Here is a 16218-nt window from a genome sequence, read left to right on the forward strand (position 1 = left end):
AATCTTTTATCACCACATTTTATTTCATGGCAACACTATATATATATATATATATATATATATATATATATATTAGGACCGGGACTTTAACGCGTTAATTTAGATTAATTAATTATACAAAAATAACGCGTTAAATTTTTTTTAACGCATTTTAATCGCACTTAATTTTGCACCGCGGAACGTTTCTCACTGGATGAGTTTCAGCGGACCGATTATACTGGAGCACCAACTAGCGTTTAGACGGTTTAGACAAAGGAATGCGCATATCACCGCAGCACATCGAGCCTCAAGTATCACCTCAATGCTTTTACAGAAGGTCTACCTACCTATAGGGTACCTGAATTTCTGAAATGTAGGCTAGTATATTTCTAAATATCCCAGTGTTTCCCCTACCATTATCTTAGGGGGGCTCGTTTACAATGTCTCCTCCAAGGAAATACGGACTGGATCGCGACTCCATTCATAAAAACCGAATTTACTATAGCGCGGAATACCACGTAAATTCGTCGATTATTTTAGTGATAAATCAAAAGTTCGTCTGTCACTTAATTCAAATCGCGATGTGGACTAGTGTCTGTAAAAACTGAAATACAAAAAGACCGTTTTAATATGAATCCTGCATGTACCGTTAATTTTTGGCATTTGCATCTCATATGAATAAACTCAATCTCCAAAGCTACTGTCAGTGTCACTTTTACCGTTTCATTTGAGAAAACTAGCATCATATACTTTACACAGAGAAACTTCACGGCAACCTGTCAAAATAAAAGTACGGTTTAACATGAAACAGAAAAATATTCCTATTTAAATAATTGACAAAAAACAATATATATGATAAAAAATAAACATAACAACAAGATTAAACACTTAATTGTGGAAAAAAATACTACGATTATTATTTAAATGTTAAATTATTATTATTTATTGATTTTAACAGCAAACATCTGTTTGTTTGCCAAAAATTAAAAAGGTTTATTTTTCATTTGATTAAAAATAAATAAATGTTTATGCTTTCATTTTATTATGAGAAAAATTAAAACACAAGAATTTCTTAAAAAAAAAAAAAAATAGCAAAAGATTGTAAAGCCCTATTGTTCAAAATGTTAAAATAGAGAGTTTTGGATTTATTTTTTCACTGAAATAAATGTTTTCATTATTACACAAAGTAGGGTAAAATACCGAGAAAAAAAAGTATGGAAACCTAGGGGAAACACTGTATCCTATTGCTACACTTAATGGCAATATTGCACTGGTCTGTTGGACTTGGTTGAACAAAAATAAACAATATTTTGTTGCTTAAGTTTATGTATTCAGTCATTATTCAATGGTATACTAAAAATCCATATGAAAAAACTTACTTCTCACTGTTCTCAGGTCAAATATTTATATGCGATTAAAATGCGATTAATTTCGATTAATTAATTACAAAGCCTCTAATTAATTAGATTAATTTTTTTAATCGAGTCCCGGCCCTAATATATATATATACCCCCTTGACATGCAGGACATTTTGTTTCAGACAATTTGTTTTTCTAAAAACAAATCTACAAAGGCATTAGTACACTATTAGATAAAGTATTTTAATACACATTTGGGTAATTCTGAGAACATAAATTGATAAATAATGGGAAAAAAATCAAACCGGCTCTAAACGTTCATGTTCAAAATTATTCAACCCCCAAAAGTACAATTTGGTGCAGAATCTTTTATTCTTTAAAACCACCAATAAACGCTGTTTGAAAGTTTTTATAAGCGTTGATCACCTCTCTACTGCAATCTTGGACCATTCCTCGGCTGAAAAAGCTTTTAGATCACGGATAATCTTTGGTTTTCACTTTGCCACTGCTTTCTTCAAATTCGACCAAGTATTTTCAATGAGAATTAAATCTGGACTGAACAGGCCACTCAAGAACATTCTGTGACTGATCCCTGAACCAAGCATAAGTAGATTTGGATGTTTACTTTGGGATGATTGTCCTGCAGGAAAGTCCATTGATCATCATTTTCGGTCTTTGCACCAAAGGCATCACAATTCTTGTCAAAATGGCCTGATACTTCAAAGAATCCATGGTTTCCTTCATACGGTCATGTTTTCCACTTCATGCTACAGTAAAACAACCCCATAATTGGATCAGCCAACCTCCATGTTTGACCATGGAGATAGTGTTCTTCTGCTCATTAGTTTTCCCTTTTTTGCACCAGACATACCGCTGATCTATACGTCCAAAAAGTTCTAGTTTGGTCACATCACTCCATAAAACATTCTTCCAGAACTCCACAGGTCTATCCAAATAAATTTTAGCATATTCAAGCTGATCTTTTTGTTCTTCTTGATCAAGAATGGTATTCACCAAGATGCCCCAACATGAAAGCCATGCTTGTCTTATGTTCATCTTCTACTCTGGAATGAAATATTTTTCCTCCTTTCATCGGGTCATCTCGCAAGTCTTTGGCTGTACATTGCAGGTTTTTATCAGTTGCTCTGATCAAACACTTTATGAAATTGTGCATTTTTGGTTCAACAAACTCAAAGATTTTCTGGTACAACACACTTTAAACTAAGGAATAAGGCTTTTAGTGTCTTAGAAATCTTCATGTAGCCTTAGACTTTCTAATACAATAAAAAAAAATCTTCTCTATAGCTTTTGTGAAAATACCTCTGTCGACTTTACCATATTTGCTACTCAACTTCAGCACATGCATGGGATAACTGTATAGATGTGTAACATCTCAAGCTGATTCAGTTTTTTTAATGGTTTCTAAAGGCTTAATTGTGTTTTAGGATAATTTTGTTCCCTACCACAAAAATAAATGACTTAAAATGGCAATGTTGCATAGGGGTTGAATAATTATGACAGCTATGTTATTAAAAAATCCTCAAAAACTCAAACACATTACATTATATATTGACATTTGTCACTTTTAATATGCCAGTATGTGTTTATATATATGTGTATATATATTATAGTTATTTTAGTTTTAAATATAGCCTTTATGATATCAAAATTCGATACTGTAGGAATTTTGTGTGCAAACGCAAGTTTTGTGACCACATAGCACAGTAACGTCATTTGAACCTATAACCGCATTCCAAAAATCTCTACCAGTTGACAAATTTCTACTGGTTTATCGTGCCTCATGGTATATCGCCCACCCCTAGTCTGTAGTATTTGATTCAGGAATTTTTATGGTTATGTTACATCTTCTTTTTTCTTTTTTTTCCCCAGGTGTCCTATAATATATTCCGAACTCTTCCGCCCAGTGACAGTAATGAGTTTGACCCAGAGGAGGATGAACCCACTTTAGAGGCCTCGTGGCCACATTTACAGGTGAGCGTGTGTGTGTGTGTATGCAGTGGATGTTTTGAGAATATTGTTGTGTACTCTGGTCCCTCTCTCCTTGTGTAGAGCTCCTGTCTGGTTTATTTGTTTCAGCATGTTTGTCTGTGTGTGTATTTTCGAGGGTTTGTACACACACTCTCTGACCCTCTCTGTGTGTGTGTGTACTCACTGTATGCTTCCAGGACTCCTTTAGAAATGAGATGCATATCTCAAGGAGAATCTTCCTGGTAAAACTTTTTTTTTCGTTATTAATCCCTGCTCGAAAACCTCATCTAAAAGAAATCCAATAATGAAAGCCACATTCCCAGACATGTGATCCTTTTTTTTTTTTTTTTTCCAACCTGTGTTATAATGGCAACGACCCCTGGTGGCAGTAGCAGTGTGTCCTGTGAATGTGACCTCAACTGAACCATGACCTTTGACCTTTTACCTTTCTCTGCTTGCATGCTGAGTTCAAAGAACTCATCAAATAACACAATCTCTCTCTCTCATTCTTTTCTCTTGTCAGCTGGTGTATGAGTTCTTCATTCGTTTTTTGGAGAGCCAGGAATTTCAACCCAGCATTGCCAAAAAGTACATAGACCAGAAATTTGTCTTACAGGTAAAAATGTTCTTTTAAAAATCTCCTTAGTGCCTTATTTTTTTTCACTGGGGTATGCTCATTATGTTTTTTTTTGTGTGCCATGTCCATCTGTTGTTCTGTCAGCTGCTGGAGTTGTTTGACAGCGAGGACCCACGGGAGAGAGATTACCTGAAGACAGTCTTACACAGAATCTACGGAAAATTCCTGGGACTAAGAGCTTTTATACGAAAACAGATTAATAATATTTTTCTACGGTGAGGGATATGACAGTTTACATAATATTTGCACATGCATGAATGAAGTGCAAGCATTCATCTCTGTCTCTCATTCTTAGTTTTGTTTATGAAACTGAGCACTTCAATGGAGTCGCAGAATTGTTGGAGATTTTGGGAAGGTGAGTTGTACTTGTTTAAAGTCACAATACATGACCATTTATATGTATAATATACACTGATGTTCAAAGGTTTGGGGTCAGTAAAATTTTTCATGTTTAAAGAAGTCTTTTGTGCTTATCAAGGCTGTGTTTATTTGATTTAAAAATACTTGAAAAAACAATAATATTGTGAAATAATATTGCAATTTGAAATAGGTTTTTGAATTTAATATAATTTATTCCTGTGATGCAAAGCTGAATTTTCAGCATTATTACTTTAGTCTTCAGTGTCACATGATCCTTCAGAAATCTTTCTAATATGCTGATTTGTTATCAGTGTTGTAAACAATTGTGCCGCTTCTATGTGTGTATATATGTAATAATTATTTTTTATTATAATTATTAATATACTTTTTTTGTGGAAACTGTAATACTTCTTTTTAGGATTATTTGATAAGTAAAACATTAAAAAGAACAGCATTTATTTAAAATAAAAATCTTTTGTAACAATATGCACTACCATTCGAAGTTTGGGATCAGTATTTTTTATTTATTTTTTTTTTCCTTGTTTGAAAGAAATTAATACTTTTATTCAGACAAAGATGTGTTAAATTGATAAAAAGGGATAGTAAAGATTTATATTTTTAGAAAACATTTTTTATTTTGAAAAAATTCTTTTTTTTTTCTTTTTTTTTTAAATCAAAGAATCTTGAAAAATGTATCACAGTTTCCAAGTAAATATAAAACGCTGTATATATAATATTATATAATATATTTTATTATTATTATACTTTTTTATTTTTTGGAACCTGTGATTTTATTATTATTTGATAAATAGAACATTAAAACGAACAGCATTTATTTAAAATAGAAATCGTTTGTAACAATATGCACTACCATTCAAAGTGTGGGATCGGTATTTTTTTTCTTTCTTTGTTTGAAAGAAATTAATACTTTTATTCATGATAAAAAGTGATAAAGATTTATATTTTTTAAAAACATTTTTTATTTTGAATAAATGCTGCTTTTTTTATTTATTAAAGAAAAAAGATAAAGTATCAGAGGTTCCAAATAGTATTAAACAGCACAGCTGTTTCCAGTAGTGGCTGATGAAAATTCAGCTTTGCATCACAGAAAATAAATATTTATTTTAAAGTATATTAAAATGGTAAACTGTTATTTTAAATTGCAATAATATTTCATAATATTACTATATTTTGTGTATTTTTGATTTTTTTTTTTAAATGGAACTTTGAGCATAAGAGACTTCTTTAAAAAACATAAATCTTACTGATCCAAAACTTTTGAATGGCAGTGCATGTATATATTTTCCCCCAAACAAGTCAAATCCCATCTCGCAGCTGATTTCATTGGTTACGAGGTTTAAAAAAAACAATTAAAGATCTTACCGGTTTTCCACCCATTATGGTTTGGTTTGGTGTGGTATGGTTTCTTTTCCTTCCCCAGAGTTGTGTAGGCAATTAGCACTGTCATTGACATAACCAATGAAATCTTTAGCACTGGCTGCAGGGCAGGGTTTGCACTTGAGAAAAAAGTCACGCTATTCACACACCCTTAGTTTGCTATTTACATCATTTCAGTCACTTAAATATAATTACATACTTGTAATTAACTAACCGTTGAGATTTTCTTTTACATAAAATTTGAGTTATTCTTGATCATCTAAACTTTCCTAAAGGGAAGTTTTTTTCAGAAAATAAAAATAGTTTTTATTCACCTTCTTGTTATTGTATGACATAAGAGCTTTAGTTTCTATACAGTGGAAGCATACAGTCTCCAGGGGCTATAAAGCAACATAATAATAGTATCCATATTTATACAGTTTTACAAATTAGTTTGTGAGTACTGCACTGCAATTATTCAATTATAGTTTTTATTCACTGACATCCGCTGCAGTTTTTGTCGTGCTTATAAAACTTCATAACTGGAGGTTATAGTACAATTTCCATGAAATATGATTAAACACCTGAGGAGTTTTGCATTGTTCTGACTGTAGCGATAAATTCAGAGTTCTGCAATGCCAGGATGCTGTTAGTAAAAGTTGTTTGTCTCCTTTCAGCATCATCAATGGCTTCGCTCTACCGCTGAAGGCTGAGCACAAACAGTTTCTGGTGAAAGTTTTGATTCCTCTTCACACCGTCAGGAGCCTCTCACTTTTCCATGCACAGGTACTGCCTGTTTATTAAAATATTCAGATGAGTCCTGTGTGTGTTCACTTCCTATCTTGTCAGTGACAGTTCTGTTGTTTTTGCAGCTGGCGTATTGTATTGTACAGTTCCTAGAGAAAGATCCTGGATTAACAGAACCAGTAAGTGCGGCCTTATAACTATTAGCTCTCTTCTTTTTGTTCATTCATTTTGTTCATTCCGGTGGTTTGTTCCATCCCCTTTCTAACAGGTTATCAGAGGTCTGCTGAAATTCTGGCCTAAGACATGCAGTCAGAAAGAGGTGAGATAGATGTGGTTTCCTGAATAGTTAATTCACAGCATGAGGTTGATCAGTCATGATTTTAGGGCAGTGTTGATGGCGATTTAGGATGCGTTAGCTGATGTTCTATATCCGCTCATCTGATTGTCTGAATTGATGTGTGTGTGTATAGGTCATGTTCCTAGGAGAGCTGGAGGAGATTCTGGATGTGATTGAGCCCACGCAGTTTGTGAAAATCCAGGAGCCTCTCTTCAAACAGATCTCCAGATGTGTCTCCAGCCCTCATTTTCAGGTCTGCACAAAAACGCTCTAGTCTAAGACAGAATTAAACCAATTCAATTATATTTATGTGGCCAGTAGGGCTGGACAATAATTCAATATCAATATATATCCCAATTAGATTTATTTTTTAATAACTGTAATGGTTTTTTAACATTTCCGATATTTTAATATACAGTGGTGGCCAAAATTATTAGAACACTAGTATTTTCACCAGGTTTTTAGTCAGTTATTTCTATGTTTTGCTGTAGTTTGTCAGTAGGAAATATAGTTTACATTTCCAAACATTTATTTTGCCATTAATTGTAATCCTGTGAGCTTTTTGTTTGCACAAGGAGTCTGACAACAGCCAGTGCTCCACACAGAGGTCGTCCAGTATCATCAACCTGAAAAGCTACCTGAAAAACTATGCGCAAGTGCACCTAGGGCAAAGTCTGCTTTAAACGAAAAGGATGGTCACATCAGATGTTGATTTGATTTCGTTAATAGAAGTAAATTGGTAAAGAAAATCTATTTATGACATTATTTTTGACAGCATCCTCGTTTAACAGTACTGTAGCTTTGCAGGGAGGTTTCTTGAAGCATCTTGGAGACGTTGCCACAGTTCTTCTGGATTTAGTCTGTCTCAGTTTGTTCTGTTTCTTCATATCATTCCAGAAAGAAGAAAGACTGGATGATGATGAGATCAGATCTCTGTGTGGAGATCTGGCTGTTGTCAGACGCCTTGTGCAAACAAAAATGTATTACAATTAATGTCAAAATGAATGTTTAAAAAAGTGAACTATTTCCTACTGGCACATTATAGCAAATGATAGAAATAACTGACTTAAAACCATTTTTTAGCTGGTGAAAACACTAGTGTTCTAATAATTTTGGCCACCATTATACATTCCAGCATTTGTCACTAGCTGTGTTTCCATTACACTTTAAATTGCGCAAAATTGAAAATATGGCTAATAAAACTAAACTCCCATGTATTGCAAAGTTTTAATGCTTATATAAGATTTGAAAATTGCAATTTTTACAATGCAATTTGAAAAAGAAATATTTCAAAACTGCAATGGAAATTTGTATTTTTCGCATTTACAGGTCACCTAGTTTAAGTAAAAGTCATCAGAATTATATAAATCTGAATTATATCGTATTAACCAAAATGAATAAATGTATTATGATATAAATTTTGGCCATATTGTCCAGCCCTAGTGGCCAGAATAAACCATTTTTAGTTTTTAGGAGTCATGAAGCCCCTTTTTTTCAGGACAGGCCTGTTCTTACTACAGTTTTGCATTTTAGTTTTTCTGCTTTTAAATGCATGCAGCAATTGACGATACAAAATAAAGTATACATCATATTATGAGCTTCGAAAACACTCCAATTGTGTGTATGTGTGTCTAGGTGGCTGAGAGAGCTCTGTACTACTGGAATAATGAGTACATCATGAGTCTGATTGAGGAGAACTCCAACGTGATTCTTCCTATAATGTTTGCAAGTCTGTACCGGATCTCCAAAGAACACTGGAACCCGTGAGTCAAACCCACACACTTCTGATCTTATTTAACAACACCAATGCGATCTCTGAGCTTTAAATAGTTGAATAGAGGTTTTCTTGTTCCAGTCACATTACTTTTTTTTTTTTTTAATCAATTTCCTAACTCTCTGAGGACACTATCAGTGAAGACCCATGACAATTTAATATATAAAATAATTAAATAGACAGTTTCTGCTTTTTGGCATTTTTGCACCGCAGGAACTAGGAACATATTTCATTCTAGGAAGGTTTTGTGGAACCAAATTAGCTCTTACTGCAGAGTAGGGTCTGAAACAGTTCTGTAGGAACTAGGGGTGGGAAAAAAATCGATATTGCAATATATTGTTGTGCTCTCTGTCGCAATAAATAATCGATACACTAGCGGCCAATATCGATATTTTATTACAACACAAATGATTAATTTACCCGTCGTCAGTGTCACTGTCACTACCCAATATCTACCATTCTGTTTGCGGGGGGCGCTGTTCGAGTAAATAGGCGTAAAGTGGCGGAAGCAGCGGCCAGTGAAGAACACAAGTTATCTTACAACATCAGAGAAGAAGCGCAGAAAAAAAGAGAAGTGAGAAGAATGGCGGAAGATAACGAAAAACAAATCAAAGACGCACCCGCTAGTTGAGCATGCTGATCAGTTACGCCTGTTTCACACATACTCCGCCTGCAGTGCTTATGCGTTGAGTATTTTTTTCCGCACCCTTGTTAACGGATTAGAGCGTTCACATTGCACGCGGTTGTGTGCAAATGCATTGAATAATACGTTTTTTATTATACGTTGAGTTTAAACGTGAATATATCTAGAATTGTATTAGTGTAATGTGATAAAAGAGTATCACAATGCTGAAAAAGCACGTTTGTATTTGAAATCAAAATAACGGATAAATGGTGTGTTTGTGGCAGAGCCATATAAAAAGAGAGTTGCGACACTCCCATAGGCTTCCATAGGAACTGAGGAATGCGGAAGTAAAGCGTGTCATGGAGCGGTCAATAGTTCCAAACAACCAATAGCTCCTCCATTGAAGCCCATTCATTTCAGCGCTTCTCAAGAACAGTCGCAAGTATATTGAAGAAATTACTGCATTTCTTTACATTTTAACGCATCAGTTGACCTCTCGAAAAACTGGCCAATAGTGGTGTTTTATGAAGCATGTTATAGTTAATGTTTATCGTTAAAAAATAAACTATTAAACTGTAAATGCAGCTGGATAACGTGAGAAACACCGTAATAGCGACCATAACCAGATACTAGTTGTCATATTTTTATGTTTTTAGTCTTTCTGCAATCTTTCTCTCACTGTAGGAGGTTGAATGAGTTTCAGTAAAGACTGCATTCAAGAAACACGATAAAAATGTATGCTGAATGCAATTCGTTGCCTTGTGTTTTTTTAAACATTATTTTCATATTTTCTATTATGTTAAATGCCATTTTTGCTTGCCTTTTATAATATTCACTTATGTTGTATATTTGAATATCATAAAACAAGAGTAAATTACTTTTTTTAAATTTAACATTAAATCATTAAATTGAAACATACTGTATAAAAAAAGAGTGTTTGATCATTTCCAAATACACATGCAGATGTATTTAACCTTAAATATTACACTAACTGTAATCTAAATACTATATTAGAAAATGTTATCTTTTAAATGGTCAGGATCATTATTGCACATATTAAGTACAAAAAACCTCCTCAAAATATTTACTAAATAGAACTTAACTATATATATTACAGTTATTTAATTGAATAAAAGTTACACTGAAGGTGTTTGGTCACATTTGACTGTCAGAGAGTATGAGAACATATTAATTATGTCTCTTTATCACTCCCCAGAATAAAATGCGATTGTAAAGCGTATTCAGAGAAGTTATCAATACACAATCAATGCACATTATGTGTTAATAATTACTCGAAATTGCTGCAAATATAGTAAAACTGCTGTCTATCCTATTTAACTCCATTCAAACACATTGACAGCGCGGAGCTGTTTGGAACTATTGAGAGCTCCATGAACCACGTGACCGTGCGGCGGCGAGATCAAAGCGTGTCGCAACTCTCTTTTTATATGGCTCTGGTTTGTGGTAAACAGCCGCGGATCAGGAACGGACTGCAAACGTGTCCTGTGTGAAAGCAAAACGAGTCCGTGCTGCTTCTGCATCGCATACGTAACGCACACGGACTGCATACACACTGCAGATGGAGTATGTGTGAAACAGGCGTTAGTGTTCCTCAAGAAGAATATGCCTTGATGAGACCACTGTCCAGGTTAACATAAAGCACTTTACAGTAACTTACTACTGACGTTTCAGTATCACGGTTTACACATGTTAGTTAATGTTCATGTTGTTTTTTAATGTTCAGGCATTTTTATCTGTCTGGCTGTACAGTGTTTACATTAAAGACCAGGAGGCAGTGAGTTATTATGCAAATGCATATTTCTTTGCACAGTGTTGGAAATGTTGGCATTAATAAATGCATAAGATTTCCTTATTTTGGGTATTTTTTTCTTTTTCAGTCACATATATCGTGATATATCGTTGATGAAATGTCTTCCAATATATTGAATATCGTAGATATCGTGAATCGCGATATTATCGATATCGTGGGCCACATATCGCCACAGAATTGAATCGTGAGTTACCTGTATCGTCCCACCCCTAGTAGGAACTATCAATGATGTAAAAGTACGCTGATTGGCCAAATGCATAAGAAACACCGGCTACCTGGCTTTTTTTTTTTTTTACTTCATGAACATGGAAAACAACAATAACGCATTTAGCTACCTGTTGTCTGCAGCGTTGGTCTTTTCTCAGCCTCGATATATGTAAGGGATAATGTACAGGCAGCCGGTAGTTATCGCAGAAATAAGCCCCGACAGTGTGATCAGTCTTGTATCACACTGAAGGGGCTTATTTCGCGATAACTACAGGCTGCCTGTACATTATCTCGCTTATTACATGGCTACTTGCCACATAAGGAAAAAAACTGGACATGAAAATGAATTTGAAACCTTTTATTGGCATATTTGTTTTAAATTAACATTTTTATCCTTCCGCGAAACGATATAGTACCACGTGACTAACATTCAAACTATGTACGTTAGTAAGACAATTTAAATAGATTAATGTCGAAATTTTCCATTGTTAATTGTGGTTGTCCAGTGTTTGTCACAAGATAGCGCCAAACGGTAATCTTTGTTGGCACGGAGGGATTTTAAATATACAAGTAGTACCGGCTATGCGCTATTACTTTGGAGCGGTGATTATTTGAAAAGAATGAACCTGCAAATGTCTCAACTGACCAATCAGAATCAAGCATTCCAAAGAGCCGTGTAATAAGTATATATATCCTATATGTAACACTGCAAGTTGTCATAGGAGATTTAGTCAGATTTTATGCTCTTTTAATTGCGTAAATTGTGTTCTCTGTGCTCACGATACACAACAAGAACAGCTCCAATCACAGCGTCCTCCATTCACTGGTTGTTTACATTTGTAAATGCCGTGAATAAAGTTGTCGCTGTCGGCCACTTCAGAGTTCCTGCTGTTGGTGCGAATGCAACCAGAATAGTGACCTGAGGGGGAAATTTGTCCTCTAGGAACCACCATGCTGGCTTGTTCCCAGAACTACGTGGTGTGTAAGCCTCTATAATTTGCCTTGGAGAGCACAAGAGACTTTAAAAACATAAAAAAACCTGTACTGTGCTCAAACTATTAAACTGGTATACTATCACAGCCTCCATGTAGTACATTTGTATGTGATATATACAACACAACACTGTCATCTAGGGATGTAACCATATAAGGTAAATGAAGACTTGGAAAAAAACTGTTTTTTTTTTCTGTACATTTTATAGTTAAATTATTTTATCTAATGCACTTTGAGAATTCAAATTAAAAGCTCCAACCCATGTTCTTAACTAAGAAAACTTAAGTCAGAAAAAAGTCAGTGTATTATTTAAAGGGGACTCTACCCTCTTTTTATTTGTGGTTTACTGTCTGTCTAAATTACATTCACACTAGTGTTTTAGGAAGCCAAACAAATTAGAATATAATAATAACAACAACAATTTATATTATTGTTAAAATCCTTGGGGCTGCAGTAACGTTACTCATTTAAACCGCTAGCTGTCAGCAATTCATACTGCACTTTTAAGCTTTTATTTTGACGGAAACAGCAGTAGAGCTTTTATTTGGATAAAAAACCGCCTTAGTGAAAACAGGTTTACAAAAGCATGTCTCACTATAAATCTAGTAAACTCACAGCACATGTAATAGAGTTCACTGCATTCACTGTGAACTGAGTCGTTCTGAGGTGAGAAAAACACTGGATCACGAGCTGATCGCCTGCATGTTTGCTTTGAAAAATGCAGCAAAATCAGACTTGATGACGGGATTAAGCCATATTGTGCTTTCGGTTTTAGTTTGTTTGACAGATAATGGCCCAAAACACAACCTTTTATGTTAGAATAAGAAGTTTGAATATATTTTAAAAACTACACTTTTTGCCCAGAGGACCTATTGATAATACCGTAACATCCCTACTCTCCTTACCATCCAGTATTACCTAGATAAATAATTTCTTGTCCAATCATGCTTAAATGGTCTAATTTTTTCTCTTTTTTCCACTTTCAGGGCCATAGTAGCTTTAGTCTATAATGTTCTAAAGGCCTTCATGGAAATGAACAGCACTTTGTTTGATGAACTCACGTCCACTTACAAGTCAGATCGTCAGAGGTGAGCTGTTTTACTTTGATTCATTACTCGTGTGACATATAGTTGTTTCACTTTTATGCTGGTTAGTCAAACAGTGTTACGTATACCTCACCTTTATTTGCATTTTTTTGTTCCATCTGTCTTTCCTCAGAGAGAAGAAAAAAGAGAAGGAGAGAGAGGAGCTGTGGAAGAGGTTGGAGGATCTGGAGTTAAAGAGAAGCCTCCAGACCGACGGAATTATTCCCACTTAACGACGCGCCTCTCCCGGACCGCTTTTTCCCCAACGCCTCCACCACGAGCTCGGAACGTTGGCCACACTTTTTTTTCCTTTCTGTATTTGTGCGACTTACTTTACCGTAGATTCACCTCGTCAGTCTCATTATTTCAAAAGCACTGTAAATAACTTTTATTTTATCTTCTTTTTTCCCCCCTTAAAAATATTATGCCGAAAAAGAACGTGACTAGATAAGGAAATTAAAAAATTAAAATAGCAAAAAAAACGAGAGAAACCCGCACTGGAGGGGAAGGACTTTGAACAGACAGTAGGACTGAAATGAATGACTGCTGTTAAGAAAATCAAACAAACGGAGAATCTCAACCTACCGATCTGACATACCTCGGCCATCCTTACTGAACAACACCAGCCCAATTCTCTCTCTCTTTCCTCACCTGCCCCCTCTCTACGTTTCCTTACTCTTCCCCGCTCTTTCTTTTCCTCTTTGTCTCTGAATTGGATCAGCATTCGCCACTGGTGTGTCCTGAATATCTGAAAGCAGAATTGTCTACCCTTGATCTTTGATTATCCATTAACATCCGGATAAACACAGTGGGTCTGGATTGTAGGACACTATGCAGTAACCAGCAAAGAAGAGGAAGTCATAAATACACACCAGCTCTTGTTTCCCCCCCTTTCCGTTCGTTTCTGTCCACTCGTTTGGACTCTTTCGCACCAGTCCGGTACTGGTACCAGTAAATGGGACACACACACATCGGAGCGGCTGTCCAGAATTCCAGCAGCAAAACCGGAGATGCTTGTCACGAGAAATCGAACTGCACGTGCGCACACACATTCTGCATTCGAGTGTGTGAGGGAGTTTCTTACAGTGTTAAGTACCTGTATACTGTATCTGAATGCAGTACTTTGATACTCTGTATCTAGTAGAACCTTTAGCGTATTTTTCTTTAGGAGAATCCAGTATATGATGAGGAAAGATTGAACACAGCCTCTTGGGATTTTTTTTTTCTTTCTATCTTGGGTTTCATTTCTAATTTGTTTTGGGTTTATTTTATTTTTTGTCTGGAATTTTTTTTTTTTTTTTCTTTTGACCAAGTGGAATTTGTTCTTTCTTCCTTTTTTTACTTAGTTGCTGATTGGGGGAGTGAGAGGGGGATTGTGGAGGACTGATGCTGTGGTGAGCTTTGTCAGAATTGAACCTGTGCTTTAGAAAGCCCCAGAAATCAAACAATTACAAAAGTTAAAAAGGGTCGGATAAATACAAATGTTTAATTATTTTAAAAAATAAAGAGATATTAAATTAAACCTGTTTTGTGATAAAGATGAAATGCACAATTGCCTTATTTGTGGCGTGTATGAGCGGATGAAAGTGTAAATAAGGTATCAGTATTGTATGGAAGCCTATTTCTGCCACTGAATTAAAAAAAAAAAAAAGTTTTTTTTATTTTTAATTTTTTTTTTTTTTTTTTAATTATGTAATTGTAATTTTTTTTTTTTAAGTCTCACAATTCTGACAATTGCGAGTTTACATCTTGCAATTCTGACTTTTTTTTTCAGAATTGCCTAATACAAACTCTCAGTTCTGACTTTTTTTTTCTCGTAATTGTGAGATATAAACTCGCAATTGTAAGAACATAAGTCTTTTTTCCCCCTCAGAACTGGACTTTATAACTCACAATTGTGAGTTAATATCACAATTCTGAGAAAAAAGTCAGATATGAGTTTTTAAAAGTTTTTCTATATCGATATTAGTAATCAATATTATATGATGCAATTCTGACTTTATAACTCGCAATTATAATATCACAATTCTGAGAAAAAACTCAGACTTGCAAGTTTATATGATGCAATTCTGAAGTCAGAATTGTGAGATGTAAACTTGCATTTCGAGAAATAAAAAGCTAGAATTGTGAGATAAAAAGTCTCAATTGCAAGTTAAGCTAGAATTGTAAGATATAAACTTGCAATTCCAAGAACATGTCTTTTTTTTCTCCTCAGAACTAGACTTTATAACTTGCAACTGTAAGTTTATATCTCACACTTCTGAGGGGAAAAAAAGTCAGAATTGTGAGATAAAAAGTCACAGTTAGCTTTCTTTTTTTTTTTTTTTTTTTTTTCTCGTTTTAATTCAGTGGCAAAAACATGCTTTCATAGTATTGGGCAACAAAGACATGTGAAAACATGTCCATTTTGCATGGAGTATTATTGCAGCTGAAAATCATGAAATGGTTCCTATTTATAACTCATTTAATTTTTTTAAGTACTAAAATACAGTAGCTTTCTGAGTCTCATTTCTCTTAACTAATCAAGGCTTCCTGTAATTAATTGATGGAAAAGATTCTAGAATCATTGGTGAACTCATGTTATTGGTTTGAATTATTGGTGTGATTGGTTACTTTCTAAACCAGCAGTTCAACTCAAACCAGGGTCGGAAATTAAAGAGGGCTTGTAACAAAAATGCCATGAAAATAAACTAAAATTCCAGACAATGTACTATGGCTGACGGGATTAAAATGAAATGTGAAAATTAATGAAAATGGTCAATTTGCGGGATTGTATTGTAATGTTTGTGAAGCCAGAATGTGACGTGCCCAAAACGAAGCAAAACAAGTTTTCTATATCGATATTATTAGTAGGCCTAATCATAATTCAGTGGCAAAAACATGCTTTCATAGTATTGGGCAACAAACACATGTGAAAAC

At 34.6% G+C, this 16218-nt stretch overlaps 1 protein-coding gene across 3 annotated transcripts in view; it reads left to right on the forward strand.

Annotated features, from left to right (window-relative positions):
* The window catches only part of ppp2r5eb (protein phosphatase 2, regulatory subunit B', epsilon isoform b), a 40832-nt gene extending 26012 nt beyond the window's left edge, over positions 1–14820 (forward strand). For all 3 annotated transcript variants that reach the window (XM_073834892.1, XM_073834894.1, XM_073834893.1), the window contains 11 exons: positions 3228–3329; positions 3850–3942; positions 4048–4178; positions 4259–4318; positions 6378–6486; positions 6573–6626; positions 6716–6766; positions 6918–7037; positions 8420–8547; positions 13201–13302; positions 13433–14820. In XM_073834892.1, the coding sequence (XP_073690993.1) occupies positions 3228–3329; positions 3850–3942; positions 4048–4178; positions 4259–4318; positions 6378–6486; positions 6573–6626; positions 6716–6766; positions 6918–7037; positions 8420–8547; positions 13201–13302; positions 13433–13532 (1050 nt within the window). In that variant the 3' untranslated portion in view covers positions 13533–14820. The remainder of the gene's footprint in view (positions 1–3227; positions 3330–3849; positions 3943–4047; positions 4179–4258; positions 4319–6377; positions 6487–6572; positions 6627–6715; positions 6767–6917; positions 7038–8419; positions 8548–13200; positions 13303–13432) is intronic.
* Positions 14821–16218: the final 1398 nt, after the last annotated feature.

The sequence above is a fragment of the Garra rufa genome, chromosome 2 (genome assembly GCF_049309525.1).
Source record: "Garra rufa chromosome 2, GarRuf1.0, whole genome shotgun sequence".
NCBI classification, from domain to species: Eukaryota; Metazoa; Chordata; class Actinopteri; order Cypriniformes; family Cyprinidae; genus Garra; species Garra rufa.